The 20,311-nt window shown below is 33.9% G+C and overlaps 1 protein-coding gene across 6 annotated transcripts in view; it reads left to right on the top strand.

The window, feature by feature from the left end:
- Positions 1–20,311, top strand: part of TRMT11 (tRNA methyltransferase 11 homolog) — a 98,481-nt gene that overhangs the window by 19,605 nt on the left and 58,565 nt on the right. For all 6 annotated transcript variants that reach the window (XR_002779970.1, XR_002779969.1, XR_002779968.1 and 3 more), the window contains 5 exons: positions 3,222–3,302; positions 5,594–5,758; positions 7,074–7,146; positions 7,272–7,403; positions 11,533–11,653. Coding sequence is in view for 3 of the 6 variants with exons in the window: in XM_023529822.1 (XP_023385590.1) it covers positions 3,222–3,302; positions 5,594–5,758; positions 7,074–7,146; positions 7,272–7,403; positions 11,533–11,653 (572 nt within the window). In the remaining 3 variants the exon portion in view is untranslated. The remainder of the gene's footprint in view (positions 1–3,221; positions 3,303–5,593; positions 5,759–7,073; positions 7,147–7,271; positions 7,404–11,532; positions 11,654–20,311) is intronic.

Raw genomic sequence — 20,311 nt, 5'->3', positions numbered from 1 at the left:
CTAGAATGCCATAGGCCTGCCCATGATATGATACAAGACTTGTAAATGGTATACAACTCTTATTAACTGAGTGTGCAGCTTTACTTAGTTTACTTTGTTTTTGTTTAATAACAAATTCTACTTTTGTTTCTCTAATTGGTAAGCCAGTGTAAACTTAACTTCAGTTGCTGCTGACCCCAAAGGGGGCAGTATGGTATAGACTACCGTAAGAGAAATATATATTTTTAAATCTTTATTTTGTCAGTTCTCTGTGACCTTGGGCAAGATTCTTGTCTTAGCCTCACTTTTATCATTCGTAATATGGTAATAAGTAATACACTGTAAGGATTAAGTGAGGTAATATATGTATATGAAATTCTTAAGAAGTTGCCTGATGTACGGTAACCATTCAGTGAACTAACTGTACTGGTTATCATTATTACTTTTAATTATTGTTTTGTGAAGAACTTAAATAGCTTTTTGGTGAAAGATGTTAGATATAGCTAGTATTAAATGATGATGAACAGTTTGGTCATGAACTCATTTTCCAGTCCCTTCTTTGACTAATTTCCAAGATATTCATAATTTGCAACTGTTGGCAAATTATGACAACAGGCAAAGAAATTAATATTGTAAACTTCTAATTCTTCATAATGAAAATAATCAGTACAAGTATCTGCCCCTGTAGGTAGATGTGGTATGATATGATGGAGCTCAGCAGCCATAGCTCTGATTCCTTCTCCCCTTCCCCTCTCTCAAGTGAGTCAGCTCCCTTAGTAGTTGAGAACATGCCCAGAAGACTGTTTTCTGCTTGGCCTCTTCTACCTTCATACGGGCCAGAGGAGTAATGGAAGGAGTGTAGCTTCCTTTGAATTTTGTCATCGCAAAACAATAGACATAGGAGCAGGTATTGGGAAACTCTTGTTTCTAAGAGCAGATGATGGGCAGAAAAGAGAAAGTTAGGAAAAAAGATAATTGATTTCTGCAGAGCTGTGTAATAGTCTCTGTTTCCCATTTTGTCTGCAATTCTTTGTAGTCCCCTTTTCCTGAGTTTCATAGTTTAGTAAAATTTCTACATTCTAGCAATATCCTTTTGCTTAGGCTTCTAGTTGAATTAGAGTTTTTTTTTTAAAGGGTAAAATAGATGTAACAGTATCTTCGTTTTCCCTCCTTTTCTTCTTTCCTTTCAGCAAAACCAAAGCCCAGTCCCTTATTTCCATACTTGTAAAGCTTTCTACTTAAATCTGTAAAGATGAAAATCATAAATTCTTTATCATAAAGAAATGCTACTTATTTGGCCTTTGCCGATATTACCCTGACCTTAAAGTGGTTACTATTTAAGTAATGAGAAATTAAAACACCAAGTTTTCGGTATTTTTACACTTGATAGCATATAGTTAGATATTGGGTGAGTCACATTACCTGCCCCCTCCACACTTCACCGCTCCTTTTTGTTATCACTCTTCTCCCACTAGGCAGCTTCCAGGGCAACTCCATCTGAGGTGTAACTAAATGCAGAAAATGCTTCAATTTAGTGGTAAAAACAACTAGATGATTGACAGTGATTTCCCAGTGTCCAGTTCAGAGAAGCTAATTTATTGTGATTTTATTTAAAACTTTAAAAGCTTAAAGGGCACAGCATTAACTAACAGATGTAGTCTAACAGATTATTCATCTCCTTTCAGCAGTGTACTCTATATTGGGTCTTCTCAAAACTCACTCTAACCAAATGGATAAGGTTCTGTTTAAGGAAGCACAGGAAAGCTTTTGTGTTTCCCTTGACAACTAGTTCTTCTAGGTGAGTATCTGCCTTAATTGGCAGAATTGTAGTAATTCCTCATAATTTGGGTGAAGTGATTTTGTGAGTATTTCCAGACATCACATATAGTACTTTTCACAAATAAGGGCAGTTCCATTTATAGAGTAAGAATAATGGCGTCTTACTTACCTTACCCCTCACACAATGCTTTTTGTGGTTAGTATGAGGGAGTCTAGGTTTTGGTTTCTGCTGCACTTTTGGTCCTCCATTTTCTTCTTCATGGACTCCAATGGGAAGTAGTCAGTTAAAATATTTTTCATGAGAAAAGTATTTGTAAGTACAGGTTACAAGACTAAGTTTTAAATGGCTATGGAAGGAACACCATTAATGTATAGATCTTGATCCTCTGGAGGTACTACCCATCTTAATTTTAGAGATTATATTTCAGAAGGATATAGGGGGAAATAGCCCTAGTTATTTTCCCTTGTCCGAGTGTATGCTGGTCTAAGAATATATATATTTCAGATTTCAGTTTAATTGACAGACCTTTTTATAGTATAGCTATTATTTAACTGACAGACCTTTTTATAGTATAGCTATAGCTATTGTAGCTATTAGGACTTGTCCAAGCAGTAGGAGCATTTTAATTTGGATGATGAAAAAAGTGAAGTTCAATGAAAAGTACAATTATTAAAATATTTGTGAAATTTTAAAAATTTATTTTAAAATATTATCTTTATTTTAGAGGATTTCATTTATTTTTAAATCTTTATTAGGATTTTTTGTATGTAAGCTAATCACACCAAATTACTTAGTCTATTCAGATTGTGTTGGGACATTTGTTCATACTTTGATCATAGCACTCAGTAAACAGAAAAGTAATTGTAGTAATTATTTTGTATATGTTTAATAATAGTTATTTAGAAATTTATATTTACAGTTTAAAATAAGAGATAAATGCTTCACCGTTTAGCAGAATAACTACTTCTTGTCTTAATCTTTTAATTTTTGTAAGCACTAATGTCTTACATATTATTTATGCCCTCTTTAGTTATTGAAACTGTGACTTCAGTGGGAATTGAGCTCAGTTGTCACAATTTATTTATTGCCAATTCTTTGTATAGCAGCCTTATATGCTCATTTGTAAGAAAAGAGGAAGATGCTTTGTATAGACCTCTCAAAATAAGATGAAAATAATGTCTAAATATACATATTTTGACCGAAAAAAAAAGATAGTTTTCTATAAATAGTGCTGTTCAAAGTAATCATCCTAGGGCATACATTAATTACCTGCTTTGTGACCAGTATAGTGAGCATAGTTCAGGGCTTTGTTTTTTTCAGTTCTGAGACCTGCTAAACATGGCCAGGACCAGTGTCATTCTAGGGTACTGTGCCAGCAGCTAGTTTGTAAGAATCTAGATCAGATTAAATAGAGGAAGAAACAAGAGTCTGGTTAACAGATCATAATTTTGTGATTTTTCAGGTGGCCTTCTGGTAGCATCTGCTCATTTTGGTGCATATGTATATGGGACAGACATAGACTACAACACAGTTCATGGCTTGGGTAAGTAGAGGTTCTAGACAGTGCTACAGTCTTGGCTCTTGTACCAAATGTGCCTTTAAAATAATTAAATAGTTTTATATGGCATTATACGTCTCTTTTTAATGTTAAAATAAAGTTGTGATATAGTTTTACTTATTTTTCCAACAATAAGGCTTAATTGGGTATCTGCTTTTTACGAAGTGATCAGTATGTGCGAAGTAATCTTTGGGGGAACACAGTGATGAATAAGAACAGGCTCTCCCCTCAGAGGTATTTGTGGTCTTATCAGTAAGAGAGATTTTAAAAAAGTATGCCAACTATAAGATTGTGAACTTCAGGGTTGGGAGAGAAGTAGGAGAAAGGTACTAGACATTTTGTAATCAGCATGTGCATGTTAATAAAACAAAGTTTCTATTTAAAGATTACTTTTGAGGCAATTTTGGAAAACAGTTTAAAATCCAGAAGTTTGGTATTAAAAATGTCAGTTTTCATTGATGATTTTGAAATTGTTTATATTTATGTTGGTATTCCATTATTGTAACTAGAATCAACCTTTAAAATACTTTTTTCCTTTTTCTTATACTGTAAGTTGTTATAGGTAAGAATTTATTATCCTTAATTTTCTTTTGCTGAAACAATTTGATATACCGTACTTGATGACTTGTCTTTTTTCCTACCCTGACTATAAGGAATTTAGTAATATTTATCATAAGGAAAATTAGTTATATTTTATCAAGTTCACCTAAATGGCTAACCAGAAAAGACTATTCTTTGTCTGCAATGTGTTAGAGTAGATAAAGTGCTAAGAAGAATTATTCCAGTTGGCTTTTAGTAGGAACAGTATGTTTGCTTTAAGGAAATTGTCCTATATAATTTATTTGAATTTTTATTTATGAAAGTTGTGTTTAAAAGTTATGTTATAAACTTTTAGTACTTGGGTAGAATTCTGATGCATGAAGAGTTTCCTCAGAGCTTATCCAAGATGTTGTTATATATGCCCTCTATTTCCTATGCTTCTAGTGTCTTACTATACTCAAATATTCTCAAGTTTCTCCTATTCTTAAAAATACAAAACCTTTTCTAGCAATCCTATAGGGGATTTCTAATTACCATTTTATTTTCCTCTTACTTTTGACAAAATGCTTCTTGAAAAACTAGTATTTACTTGTTCTCATCTCTCACTGTCTCGTACCCATTATTTACCAGTTTTCATGTCTACTGAAAACTGTTACTAAAGCCACAGATTTATAGCATTTGACAGTGTTGACCTTCCTAAATCTTCTTTGGTTTCCTAGACGGTAGTCTCATTGGGTGGTACTTTTATTTCCTTGACTGTTTCATCTCAATCTCTTAAGGCCCTGTAGTTTTCTTTGACCTGTGTTTACATGCTACTTTTCTCTGGGCATCTCTCTTCCCCCTTCCATCCACTACTTGTGTGCGGAGTCATGCCCTTCTTCTTTTTTTGATTTTTAAGTTTCGTTTTTATTGTGAAGTAGATCATAATACAGAAGAGTATATAAAAATAGAATATTTATAGAACAAACATTTACGTAAGTATCACCTAGGTTAGTAATGTCGTTTATTCTTATGGGTTTAACTTAAGTTTACGTACTGATAATCTCCCAAGTGTATATATTCTGGCCTCCCCCTACCTGCTGAATATCTTCTTTCTGAATGTTCTGTAGTTACCTCACAAGCAAGATTGGTATATCTCAAGTGAATCTCATCTTTTTTCTTAAGCTGCTTTTTCCTCTTAATTTCTCCCATCTTACTTGATGGTATCATCATCTACTTCTGTCTCCTAAACTAGAACTTTTGAACTTCTTCCTTCAACCTCTATTTTAACTTTTCATCTGTAATGTCTCCATTTTGCCTCTCTTCATGGTCACAGCTCTTGGCATTTCCCAAATTAGCGCTCCTTATTTCTCTTTCATTTATCTGATTCATCACTCTTCTACATGGTACTGTTTGCTGCTCGAGGTGAGGGACCATGTTCTATTCAACTGTGTATCTTCTGAATATATACTTTGAACTCAGAAAGTATCGAATGAGTGTTTTAAGGCAATTTTACTTGAAAGCTGACAGAGCAATATCACTTAGATGTCAGTAAATTTTACTGTTCAATATATTTATAATAAGTTGAAATAAAATAATTGTTTATTTGTGTAAATAAAATTAATTTTAAATGAAAGCAAATTTTATTTGAGTAAACGTAGTTTTAGATGAGTTAATTATCGCTTTTAGTTAAATGGCAAGAAATAAGAATGCCCTATTTGATTTAGTACTTTGTCTCCTTTTTTCTTTCCCTTCAGGAAAAGCTAGTAGGAAAAACCAGAAATGGAGAGGACCGGATGAAAACATTAGGGCAAATCTTCGTCAGTATGGTTTAGAGAAGTATTACCTTGATGTCTTGGTTTCAGATGCATCTAAACCTTCCTGGAGGAAGGGCACGTATTTTGATGCAATCATCACTGATCGTAAGTTTATCTTTATACAAAAGTCAGAGCAGGATTAGTTTCCTAAAGTCATTTACATTTAAAGTACAAAATTTACCAACACACAAAGTGTCAACTTGTACTGGTATTCTTCCCATCCCCGACTTCTTCACATAATGAAGAAGGAGAAAATTACAAATATAGGGTAGAATACCAATTTAAGTAAATAAGAGTTCACTGTTTTATTTTTTTAAACTATATATATTAACTTGTCATTCTTTTCTCTATTCAACTTACTTTTTGAGGCACGTATTTGTTTTTATGTTTGTTTTATATTTGACTGTAATTGGTCATTAGTATGCCCAGTGGAGCCAAAATGTCATTTGCAATTATGGTGTCAGATACAAGAGAGTATCAGATATCACATATTTCTCCATGTGTAAGTGTTTGTGTTTTTTGTAGTGCCTGTTTTCACTGGCATCTCCTTTCTAGAGTTACAAGATATTTGGGATTCTGTGAACCACTGGGCTTGCGAACCCACTGAGCTTCAGGAATGTGCATGAGAACTGTTTTCCCATGCCTCGTGAGTTCTTGGGCCTTTCAGGCATCCTATCTAAGAATAGATTTGCCTTTTCCAAAGTATTTGGCAGTAAATCTGTAAATAGTGGCAAGTGTATCTTAACTCTTCTATCTCAGCCCACTTCAGTTCTTTGGTAACTTAGATGGTTTCAGATCTAACAAAAGAAAAATTATCAAGGCATTATAATAGTATAAAAATATTTTATGAAAATTGGGTGAACTTTTATTAACAATCTGTTATTTGCTCTCATTATATTTATATAAAATACGTATTTTTTTCCTGATTGAGAGTTAATTGTATACAGTGTGGACCTTTACCCCTATACTTCAGTGTATATTTCCTAAGAATAGAGATAGTCTCTTAGTTAGCCACAGTGCAGGTGTGTCAGTTTTAATAAATCAGTACAATAGCTTAATCTGTAGTTTGTCATCTAGTTTTGTCAATTGACTTTTATAGCATATTTTCCTCTCTAGTATAGTATGCAGTCTAGTGTCAGATATTGCAGTTATTAATCGTATCTCTTAGGTATCTTTCGATTTGTAACACTTTTTCCAACTTACTCTGTCTTTATGACATTGACATTTTTGAAGAACACAATGGCCTGCCACCTTTTAAATAAAATGTTCCTGGTATTATGCATTCTCAGCATGGAATATTGCATAGATGGTGTTTATCTTTCTCAGGGTGTCATATCTGGAGGCACATGATGTCTGTCTGCTCCTCACTGGGGATTAGGTGACTTTTGACGATCTGTGTTACCTCTGTTTTTCTGTCTAGCTCCATATGGTATCAGAGAATCTACAAGAAGAACAGGTTCACAGAAGGAAATACCAAAGGGGATAGAAAAATGGTAAGCGAAAGTTAAATATGATGTGCTACTAATTAGAGAAGAAGCATGTTGCTTCTTTTTAATTAAATTAGTTTAGCAGCCTCAAAGTTTTCCACTGATTTTGAAATTTTGTTTTCTTTGTCTAGTCCAGAAAGCCACGTTCCTGTTTCCTTGAGTTATCATCTGAGTGATATGTTTTTTGACCTGTTAAATTTTGCAGCTGAGACCCTCGTATTAGGTGGAAGACTAGTCTATTGGTTACCAGTGTACACACCAGAGTATGTAATATTAAATAATTTTGTTTTTAATTTCATTTTTCTTACGGTGTTTGTATATCTGGCATAATTTTTTCCCTGTCTAACTGTATTCAGGATAAATACCTTCGTATTTAATGTTTATGGTAGTCTTTGTTTACGGTAGTCTTTGTTTACCTACATATTTGTATAAAACAGGCCCCTTTCTCCTACTGATCGAATTGCTTTGACTTTTTTATTTTATGTTTTTTTACATCAGGGGTTGGTAAACTGCAGAAACATACATGGCCCACAGAGGCTAAAATATTTACTCTCTGGCCCTTTAGAGGAAAAGTTTGCTAACCCCTATTGTATGTCACACTTATTTCAGTGCCTGATATAGCTGTTTAGCGGCTCTCTTTCCATGGTCACAAACAGAGGTACTTTTTAACACTTAGCTGAGTGATTCCTCTACTACTGTTTTAATAATTTGTTGGCTATTATGATCACCTTAAATGCGATAAATTTTTTTTAAAAGCTAATGCCAAAATAAATGCTGTGTGTATATTTAAGGCCCTCATTATGTTCAGCATTACTGGTTTGGGTTTTTATTCAATAATTATTAATTGTAAATAGAGCTATACAATGAAAGACAAGATGTCTCGAACAAGACTGGATATTTAGATTGGAAAGATAGTATCAAGCTTAAAATTGGGCTGTTCAATCTTTCATAGAAATCTTTTAAAAAAATTATTTTAAGTAAACTTGCTGCTAGAATTCAGCTTGTCTCATACAAGAACCACTCTCACACAGAAGTAAACAAATATGCTGTTCTCATATACCAGGTACCTGAGATCTGGCAGGTTGTTGAATTAAGGGAACATAGCACTAGAAATAAGGAAACCCATTAGCTAACTAGCTTTTAACTTTAGACCAGTCATTTCACTGCTTGGGATTAATTTTCCTTATTTCTAAAATGAAAAGGTTAAACGAGATTATTGTTAGCAACAAAATATAAGTTCAGTGTTAAGAGGTTTGGTCATGAATGTGTAGTCTTATCAGTTGATAAACAAATAGGTGACTAAAGTTAGGCCAGGCTCTTATAACTTCCAGTACAATGTTTGTAAAACAAATGAAAAACAGCATAGCTTCCAACTGCCATTGTTAAAAGACAGACAAGTTAACACTATTCTAAATGCTTTTTGTATAATCATATCTAGTCAATATAAACTTTAAGTCCTGAAAATAAGAATGATGTGTTGTAATCAAGTTTAGATATTATTCTGTAAAATCAGAACATTTTGAAAAGTATAAGACGTAGTAAAAAACAAATACTACCAAAATCTTAGTTATTTGTGAAGAATCGTTGTAGCTGATGATTAAAAAAATGTTTTCTCTCTGGCAATCTAAATTGCAGCAAAGAATCCACTACTAAACAAGCTTCTACTGAGTATAGTTGTTTGCCCAGGTTCTACATGTCCATATAGTGTTTTCTAACTGTCATTGCACACAGATAAGTTTCTTGAAGTGATTAATAATCGTGTTTCTTTATGAAAGATGTCCTTTAATAGAACACAAACTGCTAGTGCTCGTGATAAAAATTATAACAAAATGAAGAAGCTTAATAAAGTGCCCCAAAGTAGGATTTGGGGATAAAATTTAATTGTAATAAAATGAATTTTGTGGTGGCTTAGAGCATTGAACAGGACATGTTTTTTATCTCTCATCTAGAAAATTGAAAAAAGTGATTCCTTAGACTGTTTTCAGTAAGTGCTCCAATCAACACAAAATCTGTTTCTCAAATGGGAGGTGAAATTCTAGTAACATTTCAAAGTAATTAACCTGAGACATGAAGATTCACAGGAAAATAAATGACTTTTGTAATTGATTCATGGAAAAGCTAGGGGCTTATATTCATAGTTTATTTTGGCTTCTAAAAAAAACTGAAATATTTGTATACCATGAAAGTCACCCTTTTAAAGTGTACAGCTCCATGGTTTTTCGTATATCCACAGAGTTGTGTAAGCATCACCATTATCTAATTCCTTTCACATTTTTATCATCTCAGTATGAAACCCCGTATGCATAAGTAGTCACTACCACTCCTGTCCCTGGCAACCACCTGTCTATCTCTGGGGATTTGCCTAGTCTGTCTGATGTTGTAAATAGGTGCTTGGGTTATAGGGGATAGTAATAAAAATGGAATTAAGATAAGATACCATACTATCATAGTAGTCCAGGCATAGTACAGATTTATAGCTTCTGTTTAACAGTTTGCGAACAGTCTTTGGGTATGAAATATATTAGTGAATACCTAGTAAAGAATTTTTTGTTAACAGCTAGTTTTCATTTTTTTGTGTGATATTTTGGGAGTACACTGTTAAATTGATTAGCGTGTTAACATAATAGAGTAGTGGTTAAAACAAGTTTGTTAATGATCCAAATGATATTCCTTTATGCTTAAACTCAGAGATTAAGTCAAAAAGGTAATCAAAACACGCAAATATGTGTTTCTGCTGTTAAGCCAAATGCTGGTGATTTAGTTTTAGCAGTTTATCATCATTCATGTCACAAATATTAATTAAAATTATGTTGGTTTTGTACTTTTAGGTTTGATATATAAATTTGTTTATATCTAATTTATATATATTTAACTAACATGTAAAAGAATACTTTGTCAACTCTACCAGGAAATAAAAGATTCTTTTTTTCTTTAATAAAGGGTACATTACTACGTTTGACAGTTTCAGAGACCTATAAACCCTGACGTTTTGCAAGCTTAAGGTCAAGGCTCTACCTTCTCTCTCTTACCACTTTTTATTTTAATCTTTCAACCATGGTGTAAAATGTATTTCTTCATGTCATAAATGCTTTGTATGAAGACTCCAAATGTAATTTCAACTAAATGTATAGAACTGTAGCAGTTCTGACAATATAGTGAACATTAAAGAATTAGATAAGGTGAAATCTGAAATGGTCATTAACTTATTGGAAAGCCCTAGGAAGGAGGCAGAGGATGATTTCAAGAGAATTCTTTCCACTGATAATAAAATGAAGTGCATTGTGAATGTTGCTTGGTAGGTAGGTGATGAAGGTTTTGAGCCTGTGGTTGAGGTATTAAAGGAGAGCTCGTTGAAGGTCAGAACGACCTAGAGAGGTCAATGAAAGAGTAGTGGTAAAGACAGTGTTGACATATTAGAGCAGGCTAGAGGAGATGGTAGTCCTTACATGAAGTGCTAATCATCATCGTTCCCATTTTGGTCCAGAGCCTTAAAACTTCCCATCTAATAAATGTTTGCGTACTGTCTACAAATGTGTTAAGATTTGCAAAGGAAGAATAAAAACTGGCAATAACAGTGTTCTTAATGATACCCAAACCTAGTGAGCCCCTCCCTCTATGTTCTCCATTCTGCTCTCTAGCTGTTTCCCCCATGTCTGTCACCTTAGTCTTTTGCTATGATTGAGGCTAACAACCTGTTAGATGTCAGGTTTGGAACTACTGTGTTCTAGGTGCCATCATTTCCATTCATATAGTACCTGTGCTGCTCAGCAGCAGTCACCAATGCTCATTGCTTTGGCTTCAGTTTTATTTAATGGGTTAAGGTGACCAGAGGACTGATATCATCTGTAGTGTTTATATTGGGAGTTCATTTAAATAATCTCATAACTTTTACAAAGTTGATAGAGGTTTCAAGATACCATTAAAATTTTGCAGGGGCACTTCATTTTATAGGGGAAAGTATAGATGCTGTAGTGGACTTTATACTTTGAGAATTTATAAAAATCTCCAGATTAATTAGTTCCTCATGAATATGAGGTTGTAGGGTGTATTTCTGTCTTAAGTGCTCTTGTGGGATCCTTTAGGATAAAATCATCTTGTATTTTTGTGGCCTAAATGTTTGATATTCTTCAATAAAAATACGTATATTCTCTCTCTCATTCTCATTCTACAGGTAAAAAAATTAAACTACTTTTTTTGGATGTGGTAATATTCAAATACTTCGCTTTTTAAAAATCTAGATTGTTTACGGGTTATGTAAATAGTTAGCATATTTGAAAGAAAATGGTACAGATGTAGTAAGAGGAGGTTCCATACCACACTGGATATACCCCCACGGCAATCCCGTGTGGGGTACACATATGTGTTCATAACAGGCAGCTTTTCTCCCTTCAGATACACTGACGAGATGGTACCCTGGCACCCTTGCCTGAAACTCATTAGCAACTGTGAGCAGAAGCTTTCCAGTCACACATCAAGGCGCTTGATAACGATGGAAAAGGTGAAGAAATTTGAGGTAAATTATCCTCATATTTTCTAGATAAATTTTGGATGGCTCAGTTTTTTCTAAATTTCCTTTAATCGTGTTTGGAAATCTTAGTCCTTGATTTTAAAAAAAAAAAAAATTGATGAATTCAGGAAGTAGAAGTTTAAGAGGTTTGTGACATTTGGTGGGGTTTAAAGGGTAGGAGTAGAATACAGAAGTGGATAAAAGAATAGAAATAAAAGTTGACCTTAACATCTCAGGCTTTATTTGACACCTTGTTGCTAACTCAGTTTTAAAACAGAGCACTCTTAATTAAACAACTGTTGTCTGATTAGCGATCTACCAGTTACCATTTTTCTCTAAAAGCATGACCTACTTGATTGCAGACTATACTGAAGAGAAAATGTCACTTGTGTTAGGGAGAAAGTAATTTCCCCTCATCTGTTAGGACCTAACACCTGCCTTGTCTCCTCTCCTCCCCTTCCCTCCTTCACTTTCCCCTCCCCTCCTCCTCTCCCTCCCTCTTTCCCCTATTCCCCCCTATCCCCCCACCTCTCTCCCCACTCCCTCCCTACACACACACACACACACACACACACACACACACACACTTTACTTAAGCTTGAGGAGAAATAACATTTGTGTTGTTTCATGTCCAGATCAGCTTCATTCAATTCATGTGGCTGTCCAGTTTTCTCAGCACCATTTATTGAAGAGACTGTCCTTTCCTCATTGTATATTCTTACCCTCTTTGTTGTAAATTAATTGATTGTGTTTGCATGGATTTATTTCTGGGCATTCTGCTCTGTTTAATTGATCTATGTACCTCTTCATGCTAATACCATACTATATTAAATAGCTGTGTAATATAATTTGAACCAGAGAGTGTGATGCCTCCAGCTTTGTTCTTTGTCAAGATTACTTTTGCTATTTGGGGTCTTCTTTTGGTCCATACAAATTTTAGGATTGTGTGTTCTATAAAAAGTGCCATTGGAATTTTGATAGAGATTGCACCGAATCTGTAGTATGGACATTTTAACAATATTCTGTGAACATGGGATACTTTTCATTGTTTGCGTCTTCACTTTTTTCATCAGTTTCTTATAATTTTCAGTATACAGGTTTTTCATATTTTTGTTTAAATTTATTCCTAGGTATTCTATTTTTTTGATGCAGTTGTAAACAGGATTATTTTCTTAATCTTTCTGATGGTTCATTATTAGCGTATAGAAACACACCTGATTTTTGCATCTGATTTTTGTATCCTTCAATTTTCCGTAATTTGTTAGTCTTAACAATTTTTTGATGGGGTGTTTATCTTCCAAGCTAAAGACTTTAGTTTTCTCTGTATAATGTCATCTGCAAATAGTGAGTTTTACTTCTTTCTTTCCAATTTAAATGCCTTTGAATTTTTGTTCAACCCCAATTGCTGTGGCCAGGACTTCCACTACAGTGTTAAATAAAAGTGGCAAGAGTGAGCATCCTTGTCTTGTTCCTGATCTTAAAGGAAAAGCTTTTAGCTATTCACGTCAAGTATGATATTAGCTGTGGGCTGGTCATATATGGTCTTTATTATGTTGAAATACATTCCCTCTATGCTCACTTTGTTGGGAGTTTTTATTATAAATGGATGTTGAATTTTGTAAAATGCTTTTTCTGCATCTGTTGAGGTGATCTTCTGATTTTTATCCTTCATTTTGTTAATAGATTATATCACATTGATTGATTTGGAGATGTTGAACCATCCTTGCATCTCTGGAATAAATCCCACTTGATATTGGTGTATGATCCTTTTAATATATTGTTGAATTTGGTTTGCTAATATTTTGTTGAGGATTTTTGTATCTCTTCATCAGAGATAGTGGCCTATAGTTTTTTTTTTTTCTCGTGGTGTCTTTGTCTGGTTTTGGTATCAGGGTAATGCTGTCCTCATAAATTAAGTTTGGAAGTGTTCCCTTCTCCAGTTTTTGGAAGAATTTGAGAAGGATTGTTATTCTTTTTTTAATATTTGGTAGAATTCACCAAAGAAGCCATCTGGTCCTGGACTTTTGTTTGTTGGGAGGTTTTTGATTTCTGATTCAATCTCCTTACCAGTAATTGGTCTATTCAGATTTTATGTAATTGATTTCTTCATGACTCAGCCTTATATGGTTGTATGTTTCTAGGAATTTATATCTTCTGGGTTGTCCAGGTTGTCCAATTTATTGGCATTTAATTGCCATAGTAGTCTCTTATAATCTTTTGTACTTACATGGTATCAGTTATGTTACCTATTTCAGTTCTGATTTTATTTCATTTCTATATTAATGGGAAAATTAAGACCCATTGTGGACAATGCTTTCCCTTGAGTTTAATTTAAGAAAGATTATTTTTAGATTTATAATATTTCTCTTAAGTAAATTTATTTGATACTCAGAAAAAGAAATAATAATCTAAGGATGCTTCTGAGATTTTTTCTTCTATATAAAAATGATAAGGGCACTCACCTTAGGTATTTTTAAAGCTATACAGACATTATTAATTTTTGCTTGGTTACTTTTTATTTTACTTATGTCCTTTTTAAATTGATTAAAAAAACAAAACAAAACAGGAAAAAACCTAATGCTCAAGTAGTTTTTGAAATGGTCTTAACTGTATAAGACCAAATTTAATCAGTGAGTTTTAACTAGTATGGAGTTTACTATAACTGAAAATACTGTCTTGTTAAATTCACGTTTGGTCTTTAACTACTTCATTTCTACTTTCTATTTATGTGGAGAGAAGTGTATATAATTGCAGCAAGATCTCAGTCCTTTATAATGCAAGTGGTGACATAAAATTGTCAAACAGTTCTCATGCATGTCTAACAAATTGTTCAGTGTTGTTGATTTTGGCAATGGAATACTATTAAATTTAGGTTTTTACATTTTCGTGTACTGTATTTTTGATTAGTCACTTGTTAGATTTAACTTCAGTATAACATTTGGCCCTCTTTAAAAATGTAAATAAGTGCAGAAACTGTCTAATGAATATGGATATTCTATAAAATGCTGTATCTTTAGATTATTGGCTATGGTTTTTAGATTTATTGAACATTAGTAGAAATTCTTGGCAAGCATGTTAAAATTATGAAGATGCCTGATAAGAAGAGCCAATGTTTTGTCATTGTTCCCTGCTGATACAGTCTGAAAGCTAAATGAATGATAAATAACACTTTTATAAGGCTTTATTGTTTGCCAAGCTTTCGTCTCCATTAATCTTATTATTTTGCATGTTTTTGTTATTAGAAATTGTCAGAGTTGCAACTGAAACTCCTCTTTGTCGTTGACATTATGTATCCTTTTTTCTACATCATGTCGAGTCTTCACCAAAACACCTTTAAAATATACCAAGATTAAAATGCAGATATTCTTGAGTGCCACGTTACTAGTTTCTTTTTAAAGATAGTCTTTCTTTGTCACTCATGGGGCCATGGGAGAATGTGATTTGTTTTTAGAACTCATTTTTTCTGTTGATATAACAAGTAACAGTGGTTACTTCTATAAAACATTTTTCTCTTATAAAATTCATAGGAGAAAAATCCTGATCTCTGGAGTTGTTGGAACAGATCAGAATGTGAGTGTAATAGTTATGTCTCTAGTGAAAGTCACCTAAAACAATACTCTCTCAACCTTTTCTACCAATATACTTGGACAGACAAAAGAGTACCCAAAGTAGCCATTTTCAAGACTTTCTTGAAATATTTTTTATATATTTGTGCAACTTTTATACTCTACAGTACTGTTTAAATTAAAAAAAAAAAAATTTAAAATTGCCATTGCACTAAATAGGTCATCACATGCCCTATTTGTTTTGTGGCTTGTTTACCTGACATGCTACCTTATTCTCCTAGAGATTTGAGAGGTACTGAAATATAAGTAAGTTTAATTTTAGATACTACATAGACATTAATTTAGAGTAAAGTTTTAATGTGTAAATCAGTTGTAATTATTTTTAATGGCTAGCAAGTATTTAGATGATTTAAAATAGGGAATATTGGAAGGTCATAGCGGCAGGTGATGAAAGTTAATGTAACTATTTTGGACTGAATGAGTCCAGTAACATGAATCCGATGAATGCTTCATTAATCAGTATGTAAGGTGGCCAAAACTGTGGGATTTGACTAAAGGACTGAAAGATTTGAAGCCATGGAGGGACAAAGAACAATTAACATTATAACATGTTTTAGATGAAGAAGGAAGAGAAAAGATGGTGGGGCCACTTGTTTGAGAAAATGACTTAACGATGGCTTGAAGTGGAAGAAATTAGTCTTTGTGATAGTAGTTTATATATTAGAATGATAGGGATGTTTCTAATCATAAACTAGTGTTTCGCTGACATAATTACTTGTGCCTGTTTCCATTATGCATTATCTTGTCTTAGAATGAATTTTGGCAGTTGATTTTTCTTTGGCAGCTATTTGAATTAAAGGTGGTTCCTTCTTGTTGACTCTTCTTTTTGAAATATTTTCATTTTTTGCTTATCCCTTCCAAGATGGGATAGCTATTTTCCTTATAATTAGAGTGATGAAAGGTTAGAGATTAGGTATAAAGTATTTCAATCATACAGTGTGCCTGGTGAAAAGTAGATGCTACTTTATTTTTCAATGAGAAAAATAGGACAAGGTGACACTAAGTAAGAACATGGTGATTGGATATGAACTTAGTCTAGGTCTTAATATAGTAATCAATATACCATCAATGTGTGTGTGTGTGTGTGTGTGTGTGTGTGTGTGTGAGAGAGAGAGAGAGAGAGAGAGAGAGAGAGAGAGAGAGAACCTTTTAAAATATTTTGCAAAGCAAAAGGAAACTGCTTGCATTATCTATAAATTATAAATTGAGATGTTTGAAAGGACTTATAAAAGCAGATGGAAACCTGGTGATGCTTCATAGCATGTTGCATGAATTCACTTTTAGGGATCTCGTCATCCATCTACTTCTGAATGATTACTTTTGCTGTTAATTGTACTTTTCTTTGAATTTAAATCTTAGAAGGTTATCATGTTGCCTTTAATACTTCTGCAACTAAATGATTTTGCCTGACAAACTGGATTTTTTTGTTAAATTAATGCTATCTTAATAGCTTTAAATTATTGTTTCTATCTTAATAGCTTTAAATTATTTTTTTGTTAAATTAATGCTATCTTAATAGCTTTAAATTAATAGCTTTAAACCAAGAAAAAGCAAGATGCTATCCCCTACCTATGCCAGGAATGCAATCATTTAAGTTATATGGGTCCTTCTACTTACCGGTGCTATTTTGATGTGACTCTTCAGTTTGTAGGAAGAATTCTGTGAAGGCAGAGTGAGCATCTATCTTTATGCTCCAGTTCTAATGTTCATATTTTCAAGCTAAAATAGTCTTTAATATACTGTAAAATAGTCTTTAATATACTGAAGTTACAGAATCTTAGGCAGAGATCATTGGCAAAATATAAAGTGTGATCTAGAAGTTTGGTGTATGACTGGTTTAGGGAAATAGGAAGTTTATGTGTAGAGTCACCATAATCTTCTGGAGCTCTTTTTATTATTCTTGACTGATAAATTTTCTTCTTTGTATTTTTTGGTATATTTCCTTATTTATCATATGGATATTTAACTTAGAATTATCTTTCTAGTGTTTTTCAAATTCAAACATGGACTTATATCTTCTTCTCATCCCATGAGCCATCAAAAATCCAACCCTGAGACTTTAACACACATTTTTGTCCAAAACGTCAGTGTACAGTTTAATGAATAATTATAAACTGAACATCTATGCAATCACCACCAAAGTCAAGATTACAGAGTAATGCTGCACCCCAGAAGCACCCCCTTTTGTTGCTATTTCTGATCATAAACACCTCCCTTTGCAGGTGTAACCACTAATCTGACTTTTATGGTCATCACCTTCTTGCTTTCCTCTGTAGCATTATCACTACCTAAATCATCCATAAGCAAAGTAATTTTCCTTGTTTTTGATCTTGATATAAACATATGCATATTTTTATCAATTTTTCTTTTAATGGATTGTGACAATTTAAAAAAGTCACTAGGATATGAATAGTCTCCAAATTAAAATGAGTCTGTGCATGCGTGTCTGTGTTTCGGTTTATTACTCAGCCTTTGCCTCTTAGGGTAAGTGTAATTCTTCTTAATTTTAATTAAATATTGGATATAATAAGTTGTCATTAGATTTTTATCTGATGTGTTGGCCTTCTATTTTAATATTTCAGGTTAAATTTTGAATTTTATAAAATTATAGATTTTAGTGGAGAGCATGTAGAAAACACTTAGTACTCTGTATCATCATGATAGCATGAATATGCATGATTTTTTTTTACAGTTAAAAAAGATATTATGTGCTGAGTGCCAGATGTCGAAGTTCAGTTGTTAAATGTCACTTGTTTTCAGAATTCTAGATATGAAGGTTTTACCATATATTAAAATATTTTAATAGACTCTAGGTAACTCAATATCTTGCAGAGCAATGACATTTTTTAAAAGTACAGACGATATGTACATACCTAATTTAGAGATGAAGCTTTTCAGCCTTACCTTGTTCCCATTAAGAATAATGCTAGAGGTTTCTCTTAATAGTATTGGATGCCAGACTTTTGACCTGCTTGTTCTTAGTTTGGAAATGGCCTAGTGCTGTTTATAGTTGTGTAACTTCAGCACAAGTGGTTTCTATAGCTACTGTCCAGTGCCAGATGTAGAATAGTGGGAAGCTTTGATAAGAGGAGCAGGATTTTTAAACAAAAGCCGGACATGGGTAATTACCCTGAAGCTGAACTGAGGCCCATTATATTCAGCACTGTCATTTACATTTCATTTCACTCTGCTGATTTCAGGAAAGAAAATATACCCACTGCTTTTCTCTTCCATCTCTTTGCCTTCTTCCTCTCACCTTATTTAAGAGTGTATGTCATAGCTTTAATGTTTGATGAATCCAAAAGTCTTTCTTGGCAAAATTAGTCAAGCATCACCAGTTTGGGGTCTTTCACTATGATGACAGCATCATTGGTTTTCACTTATCAGAATAAGTTTCTTAAGCCATTTGTATTGAAGTGTTTGCAATGAAACTGCTATTTTATATAAACTACTGTCATTTTGAGAATATAAATGGCTTAAGGTTAATACTAGTGAGGTAGAAGAAATCATTATCTCATTATCAGGAACTGTCAGTAAAAGGACAACTTAAACCTGACCTATAATTAAAATAGAACCCATTTGGTTTCCTTCTGAGTGATTTTCAACTTCATCCGCAAAGTGATGCCTTTCTAAGGGGAATCTTTTATTTCTAAATAGTAATTTTATAAGTTGATGATGATTATTAGGTATTTTCACTGAAATTTGGGGTATTCTATCTATAAAAGTTTTGGGCACTAAAGGGGCACTATGAGAGTGTTTCGGCCTTGGTCGGAATGTGGGGAGGGAGTGGTGTGAGAGGTGAGGCCGTGGTTAAGCAGTGGGGATCCAGTTTGCAGTGCAGGGTGGGTGGGGCCAAGGAAGTTGAGAATCATACATGATAACTCCTTTTTTCTCTGTAAAGAAGGATTTAAGTTTTTGCTGAGAGAGAATAAACAAATATTAATGTAAGGTCTTGAGGACAAGTGACATTTTGGACACGGTGCTATGAGAAATGAGGAATAAAACTAGGCTTTTAATGATTTTTACATTCACAGATTTTTTCACACTTTTGTATGTTTTCTTCCCTTGCTTATATGTTCCCTGAGGAGAAAGCCAGGCCATGGCTTTCATCACTCAGCATGTGTTTATGGGAACATTTCTGTGAGGTGTTGAGGCTAAACAGACCAAAAGGCATAGTCCTTATCCTTAGAGAACTTGCACAGCGGGAGAAATGGTCGCCCAGTCTATTCCAACATAATGTATTTGGTTCAGTAGTCATGTGTGCAAGGTGCCGTGTGACCACCAGTGAGCACCTACCTGAGGAGAGGGTGCTCGAGTCCAGAGAGGAAGCCAACATTTTCAGCAAAGATGCAGAGACTGAGAAGGCTCGTGGTGGGTTCAGAGAACCTTAGATATTTTAGCATGACTGAAATACTAAGTATTTGTGGGAGGAGTGGGTAGAGATGAAGTGGAAAACCAAAGGATGCCTGGTGTTGAAGGTCTTTTACACACCAAGGAGTTTCAAGTTTATCCTTTGGGTGATGGCAAGACCACGAGGGATGTTAGAAGAGCAGCAGAAGTTTTATGAAGGTCATCCGGGCTTCTGTATGCAGGCAAGTTTGAGTTGTGGAAAGAACCTGTGATACCAGTGTTGAGGCTCCTGGCATGGGAGTGCGAAGATGACAAGGCTGTAAACTAAGAAGAGTAGGACTAGAGATTGTAGAAGAGATAATAGAATTGAGGGTTTTGGCAGGGAGATAAATGGCAGAATTTGATCGAATACTTGGGGTGAGGGAGATAGGAGTTAAGGATAAGTTTCAGAAATCTGGTTTGCGATAGCTGAGTGGATGGTAGTATATATTTTTAACCTCCTCCCCTCAACCCTCCTGAGAGACATGGTGCGGTGCTGCTTTTCCGGCTCCTGCTGTCGTCTTCCAACTAACTGGTTTCCCTGCCTCTGCACTTTATCCCGCCATTATATTTTCTATGCAGTAGCCAGAGTATCTTTGAGAACGTAAGTAAACAATGAAACTCCTCTGCTTAAAAGTCATCAGTGATT

Source organism: Pteropus vampyrus, unplaced genomic scaffold (genome assembly GCF_000151845.1).
Source record: "Pteropus vampyrus isolate Shadow unplaced genomic scaffold, Pvam_2.0 Scaffold43, whole genome shotgun sequence".
Lineage (NCBI taxonomy): Eukaryota > Metazoa > Chordata > Mammalia > Chiroptera > Pteropodidae > Pteropus > Pteropus vampyrus.
This window is presented reverse-complemented; position numbering and strand designations above follow the sequence as displayed.